The sequence below is a fragment of the Aulonocara stuartgranti genome (assembly GCF_965226115.1).
Source record: "Aulonocara stuartgranti genome assembly, chromosome: 18".
NCBI lineage: Eukaryota > Metazoa > Chordata > Actinopteri > Cichliformes > Cichlidae > Aulonocara > Aulonocara stuartgranti.
The window spans coordinates 36,022,066-36,046,395 of NC_138954.1; the positions used below are offsets into that span (position 1 = coordinate 36,022,066).

Below are 24,330 nucleotides of genomic sequence, written 5' to 3' on the forward strand. Positions count from 1 at the left end.
ATCAGTTTATACTACAAATTAGGGCAACGTCATGGCATGTTAAACCCTTCTGAAACATGAGGAAAGAAAGGTTCATGAAGTATTTACTCTGGTACTTCAAGGTACAACTTACTTAGTCATGTGACTAGAGGACCAATGAGAGTGGGGGGGGGGGGGGGGGGGTGCACACAATTTATTCTGAACACTAACCATTTAAAAAACAAAACTAACATTTGGTGTTAGTTAGGCCATGCAACAGATATGAATTTGTAAACTTACGTTGGTAACTGCATTTGACAAAAGATCAGCATGTATTTAAGGCTGCTGGTGGTAAAAAAGAAAAGAAGGAATCAGTATATTTCTGTGGTGGTGGTGGGAGGGGCTAATGGCCCATTCTGAGGCCAGGTTCTTGTCATTTGAAGCTCCTAGATGGCCTTGTTCTCGAGCTATCGATTCACAAGGATTTCAGAACCTCTGACCTTTAACTTTAGGTCTGCTAAGATTCAGACTTTTATAGATAGACCTATGGTATCAGTTTGAAGCTCCTATGGAGTTATGGCATCCACAAACTGTTCACGCTGCCCGCCTGCCTTTAACCACCAACATGTATTAAAAAGCTGAAGGCAACAGGTTTGGTTTCAATCAGCTTTGCAGCAGCAAACTCAAAGCATGCTAGGTTAACTGTTGATGCAGGGGTCAGTGGGGTTGGTGGGGGCACTCGTGGTAACCATCAGAAACACTTGCACAGCAGAGATGTTGTCGTTTCTTGGCTGCTTTGTGTCCAAGCTGCATTGTCACACACAGTCTGGGTTTTTCTTTTAGCATCACTGATACAAATCTTTGATTAAACTCTGGCTTAGCTGTCATTCAATTATATGCAAACATATAATTGATATATTTAATACTATTAATTAATTAATATATTTTATGGAGCTATTTTAATGTTTAGTGGACGACAGGGGATTTCTAAGAATCGCCCCACAGTTCTTCAGCTGAGACACCTGAGTTAGAAAACACAAATACTGCAGCTGTCTTTACTCGCGAGGGCGGTCCCAGAGCGCTCGTCCTCGCAGGAGGCACTCACGGACTGGCGCTCTGTCACTGTCTGCGTTCTTTATTTATACAAGCTTGTGTGTGTACAAAGGTAACGAAGTTATTCCAAGAACTCAGAGCTGAGGTTCCCCTTCTCTACACGTGTACGTTCTCAGGAAAGAGGAAGCTGTTAGTTGCTAAATAAGTTTATCACACAAGAGTTTATGTGAAAAGTCATGTAGACATGTGGAGTGCTCAGTGATCAATAAAACACATTCATGCAGCTGATCACACTATGTACAATTTTCCTTTGACAGTGGACAACAAAGTGAAGGGAAACAAATCCAATATTGATGAGGGTCAAAGTGCGGTGACTGAGCAGTGAGAGGCCTCCAGTTTTAGCTACAGAGTACTTCCTTTCTTTCTCTACGCTCTTTTGATGTTTTTGTAGGTGAGAAGCAGATTTCAGCAGTTGCTCCTGATGACAGGCAGATGTTATCTCCAAGTGAGACCTTGTCCGGTTGGTGTCAACACAGAAACGACCAAATATCCCGTATTTGTGCTCGACAGCACATGTGGGGATTTTTCTTCTGAACAAAGTATGAAGATTAAAGACGGTCGAATGATGCTGTTATGTGCTGTTATCAGTGTTCCTGCTCTGGCTACCGCAGCCTCCTTCTGCTTGAGGACTCACGTCAGCCGATTGTATCTCCCAGTCCTTATACGCACGTATTTCCTGTGAAATATAGCCAGCACTGAAACTAGAGGTGTCCAGATGCTGGCAGTGAGGTGACGGACACACAGGCAGGATGAAGGCAGAGCTGTTGGTTCTGGTGGTGAGTTTGCTGTGCTGGACTGAAGCTGAAGGTGAGCCGCTAAATGACAACTTCACAAAAGTCAATGATGATAACAGACATTTTAATTACAACTCGTTTAAGTCTGTATCCATGTCATTGTAGTTACTAACTCAAACTGGCTTTGGTCAGAGACACTGGGCGTGGCTACAGTATTATGAGTTTCTGAAAGTCTGAAGCTGACAAATACTTTATTATTATTTAAAAAAATTAAACTGAAAAATAAAGCTATTTTAAAGTGATTGGCACTAATACTCCTTTGTGACATCGTGTTTTAGTTTTTGTGCAAAATCCCGACTCAGTGTGTAATCTGTGACATTTTTATTACGTCCTGTAAAACCACAAAACTGACAGACGGTGTACTTTCTTCTTCTTCTATTGTACACTGACAGTGTTATAAAAGCTGCACTCTTGTAGTTTGTCCTTTACAGGAGCCTGAGTCACAGAACCAACAACTGATTGCATTTAGAAAAGAGGCGACACTCATCTGATCTCTGAGAGTTATCAGTGAAACAAATGTCCCAGACAAAGCTGATTCACACACACACACACACACAGACACACAGACACACACACACACACACACACACACACACACACACACACACATACACACACACACACACACACACACACACACACACACACACACACAGACACACAGACACACATACACATACACACACACACACACACACAGACACACACACACACACACACACACACACAGACACACATACACACATACACATACACATACACACACACAGACACACACACACACACACACACACACACACACACACACAGACACACATACACACATACACATACACACACACACATACACACATACACACACACACTCTCTCTCTTACTGTGAGTGTTGCTGCTTCAGTGTTTTACTGCTCGTCCAATAGTCGGCCTCGGGTCGTACCTTCATGTAAACTGCAGTTGTTGGGACAGATATGGAGCCTGCTTCTGAGAGCAGAGGAACTGAAAGCTCACTGGCAGGACAAATACGTACTGAACAAATGAAACACGAGTAAAAGTTAAACATGGATGTAAAAAATTGGGTGTAGGTTTTTAAAATCAGTCTTTCTGTTCGTAGATGATTGCGACCAAGCTGGAGTGAATACCTCTGGAGACATGGTGATCTCACCTGGAGAAGCCTTCAGGCTGAACTGTACTTTCATATGTTTAAAAAACAGCCACGTTGCACAGCTGTGGAAGGTATACAAGTCTCAGATATTAGTATACATTTAGTATTATACTAGGGGTGTCCAACTCCAGGCCTCGAGGCCCGGTGTCCTGCAGGTTTAGATCTGACCCTGGGTCAGCACACCTGAATCACATGACTTCATTCCCAGGCCTCTGGAGAACTTCAGGACATGTTGAGGAGGTCATTTAGCCATTTAAATCAGCTGTGTTGGATCAAGGACACATCTGAAACCTGCAGGACACCGGCCCTCCAGGCCTGGCGTTGGACACCTCTGTATTATACTTTGATATCATGTATTAAAATACTAATACTCATAGCAATTTGATGCATGAGCTGCTGACTAACATGGCTATGTTTACCTCATTGTCTGAAGCATTCATATGATAGGCTAACATTGTCACATGGCTGTGATGTTTGTCAGGTTAACATAACTGCTGTAACTGTTTTATCTTCCAGAACAACGAGTCTCTTGTCAACATTTCTTCTGCATTACCCAATGTGACCCTGGTCCTGAATGTCCAGTCTTTTACAAAGGCACACACTGGACAATACCAATGCAAGACCTACCCACCCCATACCATTAGTCCTGCTTTTAGTATTCAAATAGCAAGTAAGGACTAATTATTATTATTATCACATCTTTATTGGCTTGTATTTCATTGTCGAATTTTCCAGATGACACTTTTATTTATTGGTGCCCACCACGACAGGCACCAACCACCTTGCGGCCGCAGCGCAATGCAGCAGCTTCGGCAATGGAAATGCTGAACATGGTCCATTCGGACTCAATGTCCCCCAGTCTCCCTCGGAATGCTGCTGAAGCTCTGCCGGAGGTGTGCGTTGAAGATCTCGCGGACTGGGGCCTCTGCTAGACGTTCCCAGCACACCCTCACTACGCGTTTAGGTGCACCGGGTCTGTCCAGCGTCCTCCCCCGCCACCTGATCCAACTCACCACCAGGTGGTGATCAGTTGACAGCTCAGCCCCTCTCTTTACCCGAGTGTCCAGAACATATGGTCGCAGGTCAGGTGATACGATTACAAAATCGATCATCGACCTGCGGCCTAGCGCGTCCTGGTGCCACGTGCACTTATGGACACTCTTATGTTCGAACAAGGTGTTTGTTATGGCCAAACTGTGATTAGCACAGAAGTCCAATAACAAAACACCGCTCGGGTTCAGATCAGGAAGGTTGTTCCTTCCAATCACGCCCCTCCAGGTCTCGCTGTTGTTACCCACGTGAGCATTGAAGTCTCCCAGCAGGACAACAGAGGCTCCAGGTGGAGCACCTTCCAGCACCACCCCCCCCCAGGGTCTTTAAGAAGGCTGGGTACTCTGAACTGCCACTTGGCAGATGACAGTTGGGACCTGTTCCCCGACCCTAAGGTGCAGGGAACAAACCCTCTCATCCACCGGGAAGAACCCCAACGTACCGGCAGCAAGCCGAAGGGATATTAGAATACCCACCCCAGCCCACCACCTCTCACCAGGGGCAACTACAGACTGAGACAGAGTCCAGCCCCTCTCCAGGAGACTGGTTCCAGAGCCCAAGCCATGCGTAGAGGTGAGCCCGACTATATCTAGCCGGTACCTCTCAACCTCACGCACTAACTCAGGCTCCTTCCCCACCAGAGAGGTGACATTCCATGTCCCTATTGCCAGTCTTGGTAGCCAGGGATCAGTCCTCCAGGGCCTCCGCTCCTGGCCGCCGTCCAATGCGCCTTCTGTGGGTGGGTGGGCCTGCAGGAGTGTGGGCCCATGTCCTCTTTTCGGGCTGTGCCCGGCCAGGCCCCATGGACTAAGGCCCGGCCACCAGACACTCACCCTTGGGCACCCTCCCTGGGCCTGGCTCCAGGGCGGGGCCCCGGTAACCCTATAAGTCTTGCCGGCTTTATAGTCAGTGTTCAGTCAAGTCAAATCCAAAAGGTCAAAAGTCTGTGATGGGTGTGATTTTGTCCAACCGCTCTGCTGCAATTCTTCGTGAGAGAAGAGCAACCTGCCCTTCTGGGCCAACTCGGAATGGCTGTGGTTCGGTTCAAAGGGAACAGCTCGCCATCTTCCTCGTCAGGAAGAGATCCAGGTCTCACGATCCCACAAAAAAAGCCAGCACGCTTCTAATGTTCAACTCTCAGAGAGGATATTGTCCGCTTCCTCCGCGCCCGTGCAGATCACGATGGTTCCAAAGTCCAAAGTGTTCACAACAAATCAGGTCCGTTTCTCCAAGGTCCATGCAGATCTCCGGTATGGATATCTGCTCAGTTTCTCAAGTTTATAGTTATTTTCCAGCAACAAGCTGGTCCCGTGCACATCCGTCTCTCTCTGTGTCTGAGCACATGTTGTGCCAAAAAGTGATCAGCCCACTGAAGCATGTTATATTAATATTAATATTTTATTAAATGATCATTGAAAAAGGCAGACTGTAATAACACTTTTGTGTGAACTGTAAAGTGAATTTATTTATTGATCCCATTTAGAACAACAGAGGTTAATCCAAAGTGTTTTCCAGGAAAGTGCATTCACATTCCAGCTTTCCAGAAAACCCAGTTTGGAACATGTGAACAGTGTGTATTACTGTTTTTAGGCTATCATGACTTATTCCTGGTCTGATTAACACTCCTCTGTCCAGATAACTTCACAGGAAAACCACCTTCCTTGACCATCAGCAGCCCAAAGTGTAACTGCACCCAGCAGACCCACAATGCAGCAGGTGAGCGCTCACAAGCACGTTATCAGTTTGATGTCACTGATTGTGCTCATCAGAGTCAGGACTAATATGTTATAACGTGTGATTGGAAGTCTCACACAGAGCAGGATTTCCACAGTAGCTGCTGTTTCTTTATTTTTAGTGCTGATTTTTTCAGTCTTTCAGTTTTTTACAGTTTCCAAAGAGCAGTGCAGAGGCTCAGACTTCTCTCCCAGTATGTGTTGGCTTTTCCCCCTCTCCCTCCCTGGGGGTTCACACTTCACTATCCATTCCAACCCCTGCACAGGAAAACACACTCAGACTGAGAGATGAGGAGAAAGTCAAATGTTTCCTTCATGTCTGTGTGCTATACATGCTAATCTATCGCTCCCCTCTAAATGCGGCTCGTCTCTGCGTGCGCTCTTTAGCTTCTGAGGGATTTTATGTAACCCAGTGTACATTCATCTGTGTCCATGCAGGTCTGAAGGGTCAGCTGTGGTTCTGGGTGCTTCTGGGAAAAACTACCATCCTGCTCCTGAGCCTGGCCTCGCTGGCTGTAAAACACAAGACAGAATGAGATCAGACGGACACCCATATCTCCTCTCAGCATTGCTTTGTTTGTATTATTCAGTTTTAAGATGTAGCCTCTTTTATTCTGTCTTCTTTTAAATTTAAGCTCTGCATTATTTAGTCCGCAATTAACACGCATGCACACACACATTTGACTAAATACCCACTGCAAGGAACAATCAGTTTATACTGGGGCTCACTCATTTGCAGTAAATTTGTTTATTTGTGGTGTCTGATTTGCTGAAGCTTTGCTCTTTAAATTAACACCAGGATCCATGATTTTGCTAATTATTTTCATCATGATTTGCTTAAAATAATGAAAACATGACAAAGGTGTTTTTAAAACAACTCGAGACATTAAAACAGTAAATAATTCCCTTATTAACTCTCCAATAGTTTGCTCTGAGGCTGCATAACCAACACCAGATTATGTCGACTCCTTGAGTGGATGGACGGGAACATGATAGTATTCCTCAGTATTATTGTCTGCACATAGAGAGGGCTAGATGAACATGGGGCACTGGTTTAGGTCACTGTTGTGATCTACATCCTGAAAGGTTAATGATGCAGAGGCCCTGAGCTGCTCGCTGCTCCTCTTTGTCCCAGCTTTCTTCTGTTCTCTTCACTGTCATGCTGCTAAATAAATGCAACAAATAAAAAAATGGTCTTGTGTGCTCAGTGTACAGTTTTAGATATTATTTTGGAAAAAAATTAGAGAGAGCTTGTTTAAACATAGCTTTAGTAAGATCATAGCACAGGGCCTAAAATAACAGTAATGTAACGGTGTTCCTGATCCCGGCTGACAGAGATGATGACAGTTTGGAATATCGTCCAGGTTTATCTGTATTATCATATGTACTGCTCAACCATCCAGGCAAGAGTAGCCAAGTACAGGACAGGGTAGGGGAAGTTAAAGTAGGATGGAGAGAATGGGCCAATAGCTCGACTCGCAGGAGGGTCATGGTGAGTGGCGTGCAGAAGAATGAGTGGAGCCACAGGTAAAGTTGCTTTGAATTGTACTGAATTATATAGCAACAATTAAACAGCACTTCATAAACAGGAATGAAACATTAAATAAGATACAACAACAGCAATAATAATAGTAACCAGAATCCTATCTGAGCTCAGATATGTCAGTCTTGCCGGCTTAATAGTCCGTGTTCAGTGATTTTGTCCAACCGCTCTGCTGCAATTCTTCGTGAGAGAAGAGCAACCTGCCCTTCTGGGCCAACTCGGAATGGCTGTGGTTCGGTTCAAAGGGAACGGCTCGCCATCTTCCTCGTCAGGAAGAGATCCAGGTCTCACGATCCCACAAAAAAAAGCCAGCGCGCGTCTAATGTTCAACTCTCAGAGAGGATATTGTCCGCTTCCTCCGCGCCCGTGCAGATCACGATGGTTCCAAAGTGTTCACAACAAATCAGGTCCGTTTCTCCAAGGTCCATGCAGATCTCCGGTATGGATATCTGCTCAGTTTCTCAAGTTTATAGTTATTTTCCAGCAACAAGCTGGTCCCGTGCAACAAATGCAAAAATAGTTCTGTAAACATATTTTAAGTGGACAAAAGGGAGCTGGCTGATTATAATGTAAGTACAATAACACAGTTACAAAGATACTTGAGAAACAGGTAATTTTTTAATTTTATATATAACCCCTTTGTAATACCTGTTCACCAAAGTCTATTTAGCAACATACGTAATGATGTTACACATAAAACACACAGGGAAACATTGGAAATCAGGTTTTGGCACAACAACGGTACGGAGCAGGGGAAGGCGGGGCTTGTTCCTTCCTAACTTTTATTATTGATTTACTTTAGCTCAGCTCAGTGATTAACAGGGTAATGAATCACAATTAACAATAACAATGTTGTAGTGCATTACTGAGTCGTGTAAACTCACAAGGACCTCCCAGAGAGTTGGTTCTGCTGGGTTTTCAGTGGAGGTCACATGTCCTCATCCATACATGTGACCTCCTGAGTCTGACTGAAGCTTTTAAACAGTACATCTGGATACTGGTCAAAACTAGCACCATTACTAAGAATGGACTGTGAGTTCAGTTTACTGGTCCTTAATTATTATAACCACTGATCAATGGCCGTTTACAGAGAGCTGGGGACCGGCTGCAATCACAGTACCCACCGACCAAACACACGACTCCACTGGCTCACTGAAAACGTCTCGTCAGAGGATGGTTGCAGATGTGCTCTACACATGATCCCCACTGCCAGTATCACTAAAAACAATGAGGTCATATATGCAAATGCCACAGTAATACTAAAAGCACTTGGGTTTAAGACTGTAAAGAGTAAGCTCCACACAGAGGAGAAGGCAGGAAGCCAAAATCAGTGAAGTCAGTGAACAGCGGTGCAGATAGACATCATGAGAAACATATCCTGGGTGAAAAAGAAGCACTACAAGATGGCTCACAGCTCGGCCCAGTACACTGAAGAGATCTAGTAGGAAAGAAGAGGTTCAGAAAAAAATGGCTTGTTCTCCAGAGCTCCATGCTGTGAGGGGAAATAGCACAAAGACAGACCCAGCAGAAATTGAGCAATACTGAAAGAACATCGTGGAGAAAGCAGCGTCACATAAGGTAGCCGGTGAACCGAAGACCACGACAATCTCACAGAGCAAGACCCAGTCAACATCTCAAAGGCAGACATCTAATAATGTGTCTTCAGAATGAGGAGTTGGACGGTGCCAAGACCTGACATTATCTGTGCCTACTGGCTGAAGAGGCCAATGGCCCTCAGTGATCAGCTGGCTGCACAAATATGGGTGCTGCTAACAGCAGGTACTCAGAGCTAGCTAACATGGCCCCGCCCCTCCCTGAGCCTGGTCCTGCCAGAGGTTTCTTCCTGTTAAAAAGGAGTTTTCCTTCCCACCAGTGGCGGTCTTTGCCTGTTTGGGGCCCCGGGCGAACACTCCCTCTGCCCCCCCCCCCATATGAAGAGAGAGAGTATGCATTGTATGCAAACAGCTACCAAACAGCCATCATAATTCATCATACAAGGAGAACAGGACAAATCAACAATTGACAACGACTAATTAATATTATATTAAAATCTGTAACATAATGTTTGGAGTTTAGTCTGTTACTGTTGCTATGTTTACCATTTCTTCTTGGAGCGACTGTAACCCACATCATTTCCTTAGGGATTAATAAAGTATTCTGATTCTGATTGGTTCAGGATGACCTGCCATGATCCAATCACACATCTGCTTACCTGCATCTTTTGTTTCTCCTCCTCTTCTTTTATCTTTTTTCTAAGCTGAGCACCTGATGGCTTTGAACTTGTCTTGTCCATCTTCCATTGGTTTTAATTTTGCACTCCAGTATGAACACAAATCCCCCAACTCAAGGATCACCACAACATAACCTAACACACCTACACCTTAGTTCACAGATTCACTTTGTCTAAGGTGTATTTCTGGGATTTCGCACAACCCAGGATTCAAATCATGAATACATAATTTACATCATTATGAATGAAATGTGCTCTATTTGGAAGCAGCCGGCCCCCCTCCCCTTTCGACGGGTTGTGTGTGTGACTTTAAATCATCAAACTGTAAATTATAAATTTTAAATTGTTATTGATCCCTTTATCCCTGGTCCCCGGCCTCGGTGGGGCGGTGGGGAAGCTGTGGCAGGGGCGTGGTTTGCTGGCCTGCTGCAGAGGAGGGGTGACACACTGAGCTCCCTGGGCGGCACGGAGGCGGGGAGGCAACAGGTGTAGGGGACAGTGTTAATGAGGGAGATGTCTTTTTGTGTGCCCACAGTGAGATGGAGCAGATGATGCTGGCAGAGAGAGGGAGTGGCTGCGTCCGAGGCGGCTGCCAAAAAACCGCAGATTATTTCCAAAATAAAAAGACACTAAGCAGTAGTGATGGGCAGATGAAGCCCCATGAAGCACTGAAGCTTTTCATCCAATTGGTTCACCCCAACGCGAAGCTTCATGAAGCTTCATTTGCTCTAGCAGGACACCTACTGGACGTAAAAATAATAGCTGGCATGAATTTGAAGAGTGTGGCATTTTGCACACAGCCTGTAAATGTCAACAACAAAAGGAGTGTGTAAAACATGTATATTGTAGTGATGGCAGTATACTGTGTATATTTATAGTGGCAGTATGGGAAATGATTATTTGGAAATGCTTGAAATGGAAATGATCATTTACTGTGAGGTGAGGTGTGGTTGGGGTGTGGACAGTAGTTGTGCTTTTGTAACGTTGAGGTATGGACAGCTACACACTGAGGCTTTGAGCCTCAGTCCTGCCTGTTCACATTTTATTCTGTAAAAACTAAATTTTCACTGCTTTTATGACCTTTTTAGTGGGGAGAACATAGCTGGGATTTAATGATTTAACAAATCTTTTGAATCCTTTGTCCTCCACAATGCTAAATGGCTGTGAGTCCTCAATCACCATGCTGACCAGGTCTTCATCTATTTGAGATTGTTCTCCTGAGGAAAGACAATAAAGATAAAGCACAAATATAAATATCACACACGTAACTTATTACAGTTGTATAATATTGTTATATCATTTAGTAACATTACTGCATGCTATATTATCATTGCATTTGATGGCTCACCTGGTCTTGCTCCACAATCGGTGTTCCCCTTATTCTCATGCAAAGCTCTGTAGTGCCTAAGCATGGATGAGGTGTTGTTGTTATATCCCAGCTCCCTGGCACATAGCAAACACTTCACCTTGTACAAAAGTACAGACAGCTTAACATAAATTGTATTGCACCATCAGTATCATCAAAATACATCTTCTGTAGAAATTTACATACCTTGTTGGGAGGAATAAGATCAAAATGTTCCCACACAGGGGAGGACATCCTCCTCTTCTTAGCTGGCTCCATTCTCTCCTGACTTTCTCTCCTCACTCTCATAAACCTCCAAACGGTCTCCAAACTCTCACTAACAACTCTCCATCAAACACCCACATTTTGAATGAAGTCTGAGGGTTTATATCGCTGTCATATCTCGCGGCAAAGTTCGAACCACTTCATGAACCAGTCACGTGGTACAGCCGGGCAGCGAGGCTTCGGACGTCATCATTTTCAGCTCCTCCCATAAATGAAGCAAGCCTCGATACGCGCTTCGCGGAAACGCCCCCTCCATTACTCGACACACGCTCCGAAGCCTCGATACAGAACGTCCCATCACTACTAAGCAGAACCCGTGTGTGTGTGGGTCCTGTGTCACAGACCCCGAGTCCTAAAGTGTATATTTATTGTTTGTTTACTTGCACTGCTGTAGCTGGAGCCTCGTCGTTGACTTCAGCAGCGCGCAGGCGCACCGAGGGCTCTCGCGCTCACTTTTCGCGTACAGAATTTCGAAAAAACATCGGTGCGAATTATAAGTCTGTATCGTGATGTCTGGTGTTTTCGTGTTTGTTGCTTTGTTTTTATTTTGTTTTATTCTGCGAGTTGGTTATTAGACGCTGCTCCAGCCAGAGACTCCCCGCCGCCCCGCCAGCAGCAGGCGCAGCTCGCAGGCGGAGGGCGCCCTTACTCCCAGCAAACGGCCGATAGAAAACCGATCGGTGCCTGTGACATTCCCACTATGCGCTGGCCGTGATCCGCCCCCCACTACGATGCCGCCCGTATCTAAAACCGCTACTGCTTCCCACTGTCGCCAAAGTCATTGCTCATATGATTGTTGGGTTACTCTCTGTATGTATAGGGTCTGCCTTATAAAACAAAGCGCCTTGAGGCGACTGTTGTTGTGATTTGGTGCTGTATAAATAAAACTGAATTGAATAGACCAGTTCTGAATGCAAACAATCCCTACAATGGGACAACACCCTTAAACTCCCGGCTAATTACCTGCCTCTCCATAACATGGAAGCTCCTCTCAAGTATTGTAGTAACCAAGCTGAGAAAGACGTGACGGGCTGGCTCAGGTGGTAGAGCACGTCATCTACTATGGTCCCGAACTGCATCCGTCTTTTCGCCAGTCTCTTTATCCTGTCACGAGTAGCTGACTTTGCACTTTTACTGGCAAACAGTCAGAGAAGAAGTCAGCGGCCATCAGATACAGGAACGGCCTGTTTCAACATATACAGAAATCACAAAGCTGTTTTAAAATAACGGCTTCATAATCTCCAAAATGCGGGATTAAGATTATAAACAGGTAACAGCAGGCGGCGCTATGCTCCCCCGCTTACAGCTCAACACAAATTAAAAGAAGAAGAAGAAGAAGTGTCATGGCGCTGTCCCACAGCACGGTTACAGACAAGCAGTGATTCAGGTCGGAGTTTGTTGTTAAAGGCTCAACGAGAAGAACAGCGGGAGGAGAAATGTTTCCTGAAACGGCTCAGCGTTTAAAAACGGCGGCTCCGCTCTTCTCTCACGCCGCCTTTTTGACGGATTTGAAGCGGTTGTCGGCACATGGAGGGGCCCGGAGACACCTCACTGTCGGCCGCTGCCTTACAGCCAAGGTCCCCCCTCCGCGGAAACCTAGGGAGAGGGTCGAAATCCCAGGACTGGAGATGGTCACATACGGAGAGAGGATGCACTATGTCCCGGGGCTGGCGAAACCTGCTCCCCAGCACTGGGAGAGGGACTACAAGGACCCGCGATATTACAAGTCTCCCCCTGCCCACGAGATGCGGCTGTACAAGGACAAGCCGTGTTATATGTTCAACCAGAGGACCAGCGCGCTGGAAGGTAACGGCTGTGTCACGCTGAGCACGCCGCTGCCCGGGGTTCATTAGACACACATGAGCATTATTAGTCCACGGGAGTGCAAGGGACGCTCGGCTGACTGACAGGCCTCATCAGAAATCACTCATATGATGCTTGTTTATGTGCAACATAATCAAGACTTTAATAAACAGGCGCAAAAGGAGCTTTACTCTGAGAGAGGTTTATTTTGAAAGTCTTTGTAGCTAAACGTAGACCCACGTGATCACGCAGATTTGATTCATTTTAAAAAGCTTTTATCTGAAATCTTCACTTTTATTTATATAAACTTTTGCCTGTCGGTCTCAGGTGTGCGTCAGGCTGCCTGGCTGACCAAAACCCAGGTGATCCCAGGTCTCCCTGCACAGCTCCTCTCCCTCGCAGAGAACCCTGAAAACCAGATCCCAGATCAGGATGAGCGTGTGCAGAATGCCATCAAACACGCACGCTTCTGGGACACGACAGAGGATCGACCGCGTAAAGAGAAATACAGGTTGGGTGACATCTATACTTACACATGTGGGGTGGCTGTAGTTCAGGAGGCAGAGCAGGTCACTACTGACCGAAAGCTGGTGGTTCGATCCCTGGCTCCTCCAGTCTACAGTGTCCTTGGACCCCATGGATGCTCTCCGATGCGTCCATCAGAGTATGAATGTGTGTGGATGTAGTTAGTATAGACAAAGTGCTCGGGTGTGATTGGGATGTGGTTATAGAAAAGCGCTCTATAAGAATCAGTCCCTGCAGTGTGGACTTCCACAGACACACTCGACTCGATGCAACCTTTCCTCAGGGATTAATAAAGTATTCTGATAACAGGAATAACTGCTTCTACACATGTGGATGTGTGTTTGCAAACCCATGATTCACCACTGTTTGTAAGGAAGATCTGACATCATTTGAATACAGTCTGTTTAGGGCTGTGACACGTGTACTGTTTACTGCAATATTTTTTCATTGCTTTAGTTGATGGTTTTGTCCCCATGGCACCACCGTGGGACCAGCCAAAACAACCTGAGGGGTTGTTTGGAAACGAGGGGCTGCCTCTGTGTGTTCAGAAAACAAGCTGGTCCCCGACAGACACCAACACAAACCTTCTGTGACGGCGCATGCAGAGAGTTTATGAATGAGAAGCAAACATGCTGACAGCTGCTCCAAACAAGCCACAGAGTCAAAGGATCAGGCTTTTGTCTGCGGCACACCACATAACAAAGACTGAACCAGTGGTTCTTAACCTGGGTTCAGTCGAACCCTAGGGGTTCGGTGAGTCGGTCTCAGGGGTTCGGCAGAGCCTCCACCATGACATGCACAGCTCATTTTGTGCACCAGTAAAAAAACATATCTATGTCTTGAATTTGAAAAAAATCACATTTAATTTTTCACTAAAGAGGGCTTCAGTGAATGCGCATATGAAACTGGTGGGGCTCGCTCCTCCAACAAGCTTAAGAACCACTGGACTGAACATTAGAGCTGCATTACAGCTCGTATCTATGCTTTGGTGCAGTGGAGTTAACGCATGAACGCAGTGACCTGTCCCTTCATGAGCTTAACGTTCATCAGAGACTGTTTCCAGACGTTCCACACAGCAGCAGTAATGATAGGCGGAGTCATGATAATGCTCATATTATTTCTTTTATTTAAATGTGAAACAGAACGGTATAAACTAACTGTCCCTTTGTTGCTTGTTCCTCAGCAACACTCTGCTGCTCAACCTGCTGCACCTGTGTGCGACGCTGCAGTGCAGCCACCCGGCCCTCGGGAGGAGGATGCTTGCAGAGAACTACTCGCTGGCAACCACGTGGAAAAGAGGTATCGTACCCTCGTGCTCAGCAGGATCGCTTTGACTGCGAGTCGTGACTAATACGATCCAACGTGTTTGCGTGTCAGGTGAGGATCTCCTCCAGATAAGAGGTCAGAACGGTTTACTGCTGAACAGCACGGATCCTCTCCCACAGATGTCTGGTAAACAGGAGGTGGCCGACACAGCGGATCACGTCCTGGACGCCTTCTATCCCGTCTCCCCGACTATCGACCTCCAGAAAGTGCACGTGTACAAAGAGGAGGTAAACCACACAGGTGAGAGGTTAGCCAGCTGTCGTCCTTTCTGTAACGCAGGTCAGGGTCCAGGTGTGCTTGTGTCTGCTCCTCACGCTCAGTGACAGAAGTCTGTCACGTCCACTCAGGTTTCAGAGATGACTACCCTTACCCTCACGCCCACACGCTGTACTTCCTGGAGTCAGCTGATCCTCGTTGTAAGCTCCGCCCAGAGCAGTTTAGAACCAAGATGATCATGTTTACCTTTGGAAACGCGCTGGCCCGTGCACACAAGCTCTACGGGGTAAGCATGCGTGCAAACGAACAGCAACACTGTACCTCAGTTTGAACAGTGTTGTGTTTCTTAATTATCCCTCTTCATGTGTGTCAGACTCGTCCACAGCGACTCTTAGACCGTCCTGTGACCGTGCAGTCAGTCGGGACCAATGGCAGGATTTTCCAGTTCATGGTTTTCCAGCTGAATACCACGGACCTCTCAGGAGACGATGGAATTAAAAACCAGGTGAGCTGTATGTGAGGAATCCTGGGCTGTAGGGGTGTGGTCAGAAGCCTGCACGCACTCGTGTTTCTCTGGGACGAGGCTACAGCACGTCTTTAATGACTTTAAAAAAACAACAACTGTGTGTAAAATGTGTTTTCTCTAAACATATATGTGCAGATTCCAACATATCAGTGGTGCTGATGGCTCTGCAGCATCAAGGCTAAAACCTATTAACCTGTCATAAGTGATCATGGAGGCGTGTCAGGTGTAGTGTCCATTTACACTGTTGCATACAAAAGATTCCTTTGATAGTACTCAGTTACTGCCCAGTACTGGTCAGAAGGTGTCATGTTGCAGTTTCCACGATCATCAGTTCAAACAGTTTAAGTTATTCAGATGAGCTGGATGAAGACCCAGACCGCCTCCCCCCATCAGAGGACACAGCCCAGGGACCTGCGTGTGTCCTCACACTGTGTGCTCTCTGCTTCAAATCAGTTGATCACTTTGGAAACTTGTAGCTTTTCTTCATGGTTTGTTTTGTTTTCACGTGGAGAAAAATCAGAGTGAAGCTTTCAAACCAGCCACTTCAAATGAACAACTCAGCAAAGAAGAGCGGAGAATAATCTGCCAGCATCCAGTCAGATCTAAGCGTGTTAACCTGTGTGGATTATTTATGCTGTGAAATCATTCAGCCTTGGATGCTGACATCACGCCCTGATGAGTAGGGAAATATCACTGCTGTAAATGCAGTGCATTTACAATTCAAGGATTTGACTACAGATTCAGTGCTCGCTGTATTGTTCACCATGATTTCCTTCTTACAGCTCGTGCTATGTTGTGCTAAGTATCACTCCAAACCTGTCAGTGTGGCACAAAGGCACGGCTCACTCCTCGCCAGTATGTAAATGCTATGTATGTCTTGGTGCTTCCTTGTGTTATTGAGGGTTTGTAATAACTCCACAACTTACCAGCCCAGTTTAGGCCACAAACATAAGAGCAGACTGCTGTGACGATGCTGGAACAGTGGCTACGTCTCTGATGGCCTCAGTAACCCTGTGTGCTTACTCAGCGTTAAGCTTATGGATGTGTCAACAAGTTGTTCTTTGTCCTCCAGCTAATGAGTCCCAAGTTAAACCCCAGCAGTCTGTTTTAGCTGTTCCATTTGTCTGTTTGCAGATGTGGCTGGAAGAAGACGTTGAGCTGTATGATTTTGCAAAAGTTCAACCGCTCATTAAAAAGAAGCAAGTCAAGGTACAGTTTCTGTTTGAGGGGAGGCGTGGCTTTCACTAACTTTACTTATCTGTGTAGCTGTCAGCCTTCCTGTGTCAGTGTGCAGGAAGCTGTACTCTAACGGCGCAGTTACTGCGCTCTGCAGTTACTGCGCTCTGCAGTTACTGCGCTCTGCAGTTACTGCGCTCTGCAGTTACTGCGCTCTGCTACTGCAGAGCACAGTTACTGCAGAGCACAGTTAATTTTTAGCTGCAACATTTTTGATGCATAGTTAAACAGACTGGTGGAAACTGTTACAGACGTATTGCACATGCTTCCTTTTGACTGTGTGGTGGGAGGAGCCACAGTGAAAATGTAATGGTTCTGATTGGTTGCTTTGTGTCTCCACAGATACCAGCTGGTCTGGCCGGATACAAGCCTGAGGCGTTCAGCAAGTTCCTGGCACTGTACCTGCATGGAGCTGTGTAGGACTGCAGACCTCATACATCTGTTGTGTGTTTGTGTGAGCGATGCGCTGCCAGCAGTCAGTTGCCTGTGAAGTCTGTGTGTGTCTGTGTGTGTCTGTGTGTGTCTGGGATCTAAATCAGCATCTTCTCAAAACTCCTGATTTTCTTTCAGTCAGTAACAGCGTCCGGGTGTTTCATGGAGCTGCACCCACACTTCAGCTACATCTTTATTCTGAATAAAGGCTGCTTTTCTCAACACTTTGTTTATTCTTTCTTTCTCATTAAGGTTATCAAGCTGTTCATATGTAAATTCCAAGCTAAGGCTACGTCCTGAAGCATGTCAGTACCCAACACGTTTCGTTGGGTTGCTGTTCTATGTTAAACGTGTGGACATACTTTTCCTTCCACATCGAAAAGCAAATGAGTGGTTTTCCTGTTCAGTGACTGTTTATGCTCATGTTAGGACATGGCCTCTGGCCGTGGGCGTTCTGAATACTTGGAGAACAACCACAAATGACACATTTGGTGGGTTTGCATGATTATCTTCTGTAGTTGAACATACCATTTTATCAAGGTAAATCACACCAGGCTCAGGCTGAAGAAGTCAGTCTTCCACATCCTAAACAGAACAAATACATCCTGAATGAAGCTCACAAGCAAAGGGAGTTTAGCAGTCTGAGGAAACTCACAGCACACAGTGGGGAGCTAAGAAAAAACAGCGGGTAATTCAGTGGATTTATCACGGCACGTTGCTTTCAGATATCTAAAGATCCTGTTAAAATTGTCGTTCTGACAAAATGCTAAAGACACAAATGCTCATAGAAGTCAGAACAGTATTAAAAGTGGCAGCGCTGACCTGAAATCTACAGCAAGGATTGTGATTTTACTCTTACTTTAAAATCTTGCTTCTCACATACAAGTGTCCATAAATCTGCTCCTTCCTGTTTGTGTGACCTGCTTCATAACACCAAACAGTGCACTGTTTCCTGCTCTCTCCTATCGTGTCCCCTTTGTCTTACTTCTCTCGATCACCTTTTCTGTCCCTTTGAAGAAGTGAGGCTCCATAAATGCTAAAGAGGTAAGTATTATTTCTCAGTTGCAGTGAATAGATAGAAAATAAACTGTAAACAGAAGAAAGAGAAATAACAATTTAACATAAACCAGACACACTCCAGGGCCTCCTTGGATGAGGGTGTCTGGTGATAATGGCTGAAACACCCGATGAATCCAAGGTCCACTACTGATGATGTGTCCCAAATTTAATACGATAATTTAGATCAGATCTCTAATCCCTAAACCTAACCAAGGAAGGAAAAATGGCAGATTAGCCTGGGTAAGAGACCGACAGTTGAGGCACACGACGATGTGCTGCTAGCAAAGTTTCTGGGCTTTCCTCATAACAGCTGTCCCTCAAACCTTTCTCAATTTAAAGCAGTGCATAATCAGGGATTGTAACATCTAGTCCTTCTACTGAAACGCACATCAAAATAAATGCCCAAATACGCTGCCAAGAACATCCCAGGTTTTAAAGTCTTTTATGGAAAATTATGCCGTTTAATGTTTCGTTGCACTCTGAAATAAAAGCATATACAAATAAGAAACTGGAGTTAAAGAAGAAATCATGGAATCAATTTATAGACCAAAGTGTATTCTAAACGTCTGACTCGTGGCTTCTTTCTACAGTAGAAATCGAATCTGTAGCAGAAGTTCCCATGAATGTGGAGCTTGTAGCTGCTTTGCTTTCACTCTTCTGTCCAGTTCAAACCAGCTCGATGGGGTTTCAGTCTGGAGACTGTGCTGCACACTCCCTTGTTCTATTTTCCTGAGGTAGTTCTGGCATAGCTTGAACTCGTGTTTTGGGCCATTATCTTGCTGTAGGATGAACCCCTGACCCCAGAGGGAGCTGCAGGATGCTGTGGTAGCGGTTTTGGTTCAGGGAGCCTCTCACTCTGTACGAGTCACCGACCCTGGATCCAGCAAACAGCCCCAGACCATCACACTTCCTCCTGCATGTTTGACAGTTGATGCCACACACTGTGGAACCGTCCTTTACCTACTCAACGCTGTACAAAGATCCTGCGTGATGATCCATCAGTCCATAATACCTTCTTCCAGTCTTCAGTCGTCCCGTGTCGGTGTTTCATGGCCCAGACAAACCTCTGTCTTATTCTGACGTCTGGCTTTCTTTCTGCAACTCGTCCTGTCAAACCTGCAGCTCAACGTTTCTCTTCACAGCTGGAACTGAGACTTTCTCACTACGACCACTATGAAGCTGCTTGAAGCTGCTGTCCTGTGAGCCGCCATCAGCTGTTACCTCTCAGAAACTTGTCCTCTGATTCAGTCGTGTCTTTGGGTCTGCAGACGTCTTCCTGTCACAGTTTGTGAGCCTTTGATGCTGAAGGAAACTGGACTCACTGACACTTTGACTTTCTTTGCAGTTTCTCTGTAGGACAGACCGACTGTAACAGGGCTGGAAACACAGTGAGATGGACCAAGGCAAGTGTAGTGGAACAGGAAGTATTTATTTGCCATACAGCTCTCCTTACAATAGTGATGGCTCGCTTGAAGCTGACGCTTCAGTGCGTGTGTCAAAAAAATGAACACACTGCTTCAGAAGCTCTGTGTCGAAGCTTGATTCGTTTGGCCAGAGTCACGTGACCGGTGACGTCCGAAGCTTCATTTAGAGCCTAACTGCTTCGTGTCTGATTCAATGGTTTATAAGGAAGCGAATCATAATATAAATATAATTAAATAACTTTAGAAAAACTTCCACTTGACTCTTTACATGTAATGTTATAACATTATATATTTTATTGTTTAATTAATCTGAAAATTAATCTGAGGACTCAGGGCTGTGTGTCGGACAGGGTCGTCTGCAGTACGGGGGCCCACAGGGAACGGTTCTGGCTCCGTTCCTCTTCACCATCTACACTGCAGACTTCTCCCACAACTCCACCCAGTGCTTCCTGCAGAGAGCTCTGATGACTCTGCAATAGTCGGCCTCATCACTGATGGGGACGACAAGGAGTACAGAGGACTGACTCAAGACTTTGTGGACTGGTGCCAGCTGAACTACCTCCAGATCAACGCCAGTAAAACCAAGGAACTGGTGGTAGACTTCCGCAGGCACAAGCATTCTCCACTGCAACCACTGAACATCCAGGGTATGGACATTGAGGCTGTGGACAGCTACAGGTACCTTGGTGTTCATCTGAACAACAGACTGGACTGGACTCATAACTCAGACGCCCTCTACAGGAAAGGGCAGAGCAGGCTGTACCTGCTGCGGAGACTCAGGTTGTTTGGGGTGGAGGGCCCACTCCTGAAGACCTTCTATGACTCTGTTGTGGCTTCTGCTATCTTTTATGGTGTGGTCTGCTGGGGCGGCAGCATCTCTGCTGGGGACAGGAAGAGACTGAACAGGGTGATCCGAAGGGCCAGCTCTGTTCTAGGATGCCCTCTGGACCCAGTGGAGGTGGTGAGTGACAGGAGAACGGCGGCTAAGCTGTCATCCCTGATGGACAACATCTCCCACCCCATGCAGCAGACTGTGACAGCACTGAGCAGCTCCTTCAGTGGGAGACTGCAGCACCCACGGTGTGGGACGGAGAGATTTCGCAGGTCTTTCCTCCCCACTGCTGTCAGACTCCATAATAAAGACTTTAACTGAACAAGCACACACATCCACACATGTGCAATAACACTAAGTGCAATAATCCTTTCTGTCATCGTTGTATTTTTACTCAGTTGTATATAGTATTTGTATTTGTATTCTATTTTTATCTTATTGTATATTTATTTTATTTTATTCTACTGTATATAGTATTTTATTTTATTCTATTCTGTACAGCTGTGTACTGTATTTATTCTTATTGTATTCTAATTTTTGCCTCATAACTTTTGCACTGTCCACTTCCTGCTGTGACAAAACAAATTTCCCACGTGTGGGACTAATAAAGGTTATCTTATCTTATCTCTTATCTTATAAAATGTTAGTCTGCCAAATGTGCAGCAATGTAATCTATTCTCTTTAGCTGATAGTTGGTGGGGCCCAGGTAGACTGTATACCTGCATCTCTACCAGTTTCTCTGCACTCCAGCCTCCTCTGGGCCATGTGAAGGGATTTTCCTTAAGGCAGGAGAAATGATCTCCACGAAAAGCTAAGTCTGCTAAGTCTGTGTTCTTGTTGTTTGCTTTTGTTTTGTGCGCGTTTATTTTCTCTGAGAACATGAGAAACTTTAAATGTTTTAACAAAACAAATCTGCTTTTCATAATGTCATTAAATAACTTTAGAAAGACTTCCATTTTAGAATAGAATAGAATAGAATTCAACTGTATTGTCATTGCACATGCACAGGTACAGGGCAACGAAATGCAGTTTGCATCCATCCAGAAGTGCTTAGTGATATAGATATATTACAATATATATTAGCAATAATATAGATATGTGAGTATATTACAGAAATGGGTCTATTATGGTATGTTATAATGTACACGGTATGAAGTATGTTGTGAATATTCTATAACTATAAGTATGTACAGGCTGTAGTGAGTACAAGCTATGTACAGGCTATGAACAGGATATAAATATGAAAAACTATACAGAATATGAAATAAATAACTTTACAGAATCTGAGATATACAGCTATACAGAAATGGGAACTATGCAAGTTGTAAACAGTTGTAGGATTAAAGATTATTGAATGTACAGAATGATTATTTACACAGAGCTATACAGTAGTGCAGTTAAGATAAGTGAGGGTGTAGATAGTTTCTACAGAGGCTATAAAGTGCTAGTGGTTGTGAGTGGTGGTTCAGTCCATGTTATTATTGTGTTTGAGGGTACAGTTGTCCATTGTGGGTGTGTGTATGTTCAGTCCATGAGTTTAACGTGGGTCAGATGTCAGGAGGCAGAGTTCAGGAGTCTGACAGCTGTGGGGAAGAAGCTGTTCCGGTACCTGGTGGTCTTAGTCCGGAGGCTCCTGTGGCGCCTCCCAGAGGGCAGGAGGGTGAAGAGTCCATGTGATGGGTGACTGGGGTCTTTGATGATTTTCCCAGCCCTTTTCAGACACCGCTTCCTGTAGATGTCTTTTATGGCAGGAAGTGGTGCTCCGGCGATGCGCTGGGCAGTTTTCACGACCCTCTGCAACGCCTTCCGGTCCGAGGCAGAGCAGTTCCCGTACCAGACTGTTATACAGTTGGTCAGGATGCTCTCGATGGTGCAACGATAGAAGTTCACCAGGATGTCTGAGGACAGGTGGTTCTTCCTCAGAGTCCTCAAGAAGAAGAGGCGCTGGTGAGCCTTCTTGACCAGCTTGGAGCAGTTGGTCGTCCAGGTGAGATCCTCGGAGATGTGGACTCCCAGGAACTTGAAGCTGCTCACACGCTCCACCTTTACTCTTTACACGCTTTACTCTTTAAATTTAATAAAATAAAACATTTTATTTTTAAAATAATCTTAATGTTATTCTACAAAATGTGCAGCACTTTAATGTGTTTATTCTCTTTAGCTGATAGTCTGTGGGACCAGGAAGAGCGCACACCTGCATCTCTACAGTTCCTGTGCACTCCAGCCTCTTCTGTCCATGTGAGAGCATTTTTCCTCTGAGGCAGGAAAAATCATCTCCAAGAAAGCAGACTGGGCCATCACACAGTGGAACCAATTCTCTGCTTAAATAAAAACCAAACAGGATGACCTTAAATGCATCATGTTGTTACTTTACAAGTTCATACCCCCTGCAGTTCACAATCAGTTCTACCCCCGGGTCAAAAATATGTCTACGAAAATTGGCCTAATATCATATTATTTATAAACACAGCTGTCCAGTGATGAACTGCATAAGTACGTGGAGGCGGGGCCTCACATACTCCACACTGTGTTGTAGAGAAGAGCGCTTTAAACTCAAGCTGCGCTTCATAATTTTGGCCACCAGATGTCACCAGAGGACTGAAACGCTTGGAATAATGAGCCGTTTCTAACACAAGCTTCGTTTGGCCATCATTACCTGTAGGAAGGCTTGCTCAGAGCAGCTTTAAGTTGTTGAGCCACGCTGCGTGCCCTGAAAAAGCCTTTTTGTATAAATCTGAAATGTACATTATTTTTCACTTTGGGGTAACTTTTTTTAAACTGCTGGTAGGTCACCTCTTCCCTTTCATTCCAAGGACAGACTTCATTGGACCTGAAGGACTAATTGCAATAAATAACTGGAAGAACTGGGCTGATCTAAAACTTTTGACCGTTGACTTTGTAAAAATTCGCTGTTCCCTTCAGCTTATTATCCAGGAGCTAAATGTTGCACATGTACAGCACATGGTTGGTATAATCAGCAAATCGACGCACATAGTGTGTGGCTTTTATTTTGAAAGGCACTGGCGAAATCCGTGTTGGTCGTTGTGTTTCGTGAGTCTGTGGAGCTGTGTGAGTGGCCGCCCTCAGGTTTGTTCCTCTAATGTACACTAACATGTAGGTAATGGTCTCGGTGCGGGTTTAGGCTCGGCTCGGACTGGAAACCAGGCTGGCTCACAGGCGCAGTTTGTGGAACTAGAAGGACGCACAAACCTGAACTGGGAGCTGCTGGGCAGAAACTAGTGGTTAGACTGGGCGTCACCGTCAGTCACTGTGAGTCTGTTGTGTGCACAGTGCAGGAGGACACCGGTCGACGGTCACTGCTGTTTGTTTTAGAGCTACAGACCACAGGTACGTAACCGGTCCCCGCTCCACTTGTCCAGACCAGGACAACATCTGTACTGGGACTGAGCAGACCAGTCGCTGTGTGAGAAGCTTGTTGGCACAAACCTCTGAGGTCCAAAGCTGAACGAAGGATCGTTCAAGAAACTGTTAATGTGTCGCCACCACGAGCTGTGTCAGAAACATGAGTCACGGCCACAGTCTGTGAAAGTTCATCTCGAGGCTTCCGTGTCAAACTGCGGCGTGTTTGCAGCACAGCCCTCACCTGTGTGCGCTGAGCCCGAGCAGAAAGCTTGGAGCTGATTCCATCAACGCTGACAAACACACTGTGGTTTGTTAGAGCCTCGTTGACCAGCCTTTCTGATACGTGGAGCGACTTTATGTTGACTGAGGCTACAA

The 24,330-nt window shown here is 45.6% G+C and overlaps 3 protein-coding genes across 3 annotated transcripts in view; all 3 read left to right on the plus strand.

The window, feature by feature from the left end:
* The first annotated feature begins 1,768 nt into the window (after positions 1 to 1,768).
* On the plus strand, positions 1,769 to 7,114 carry LOC309694686 (uncharacterized protein). Its single transcript, XM_082514899.1, has 5 exons — positions 1,769 to 1,878; positions 2,977 to 3,098; positions 3,544 to 3,697; positions 5,713 to 5,793; positions 6,249 to 7,114. Exons 1-5 carry the CDS (start codon positions 1,821 to 1,823, stop codon positions 6,344 to 6,346), a joined length of 513 nt encoding a protein of 170 aa, XP_082371025.1. The 5' UTR covers positions 1,769 to 1,820; the 3' UTR covers positions 6,347 to 7,114.
* Positions 7,115 to 12,543: 5,429 nt separating this feature from the next.
* On the plus strand, positions 12,544 to 17,501 carry mrpl37 (mitochondrial ribosomal protein L37). The gene is made up of 8 exons (XM_082514898.1): positions 12,544 to 13,019; positions 13,344 to 13,527; positions 14,725 to 14,840; positions 14,919 to 15,107; positions 15,215 to 15,369; positions 15,457 to 15,588; positions 16,744 to 16,818; positions 17,188 to 17,501. Exons 1-8 carry the CDS (start codon positions 12,650 to 12,652, stop codon positions 17,263 to 17,265), a joined length of 1,299 nt encoding a protein of 432 aa, XP_082371024.1. The 5' UTR covers positions 12,544 to 12,649; the 3' UTR covers positions 17,266 to 17,501.
* Positions 17,502 to 23,685: 6,184 nt separating this feature from the next.
* The window catches only part of LOC309694684 (acyl-coenzyme A thioesterase 11-like), a 12,489-nt gene continuing 11,844 nt past the window's right edge, over positions 23,686 to 24,330 (plus strand). The window contains exon 1 of the mRNA XM_082514897.1: positions 23,686 to 23,940. The gene's annotated coding sequence lies outside the window, so the exon portion shown is untranslated. The remainder of the gene's footprint in view (positions 23,941 to 24,330) is intronic.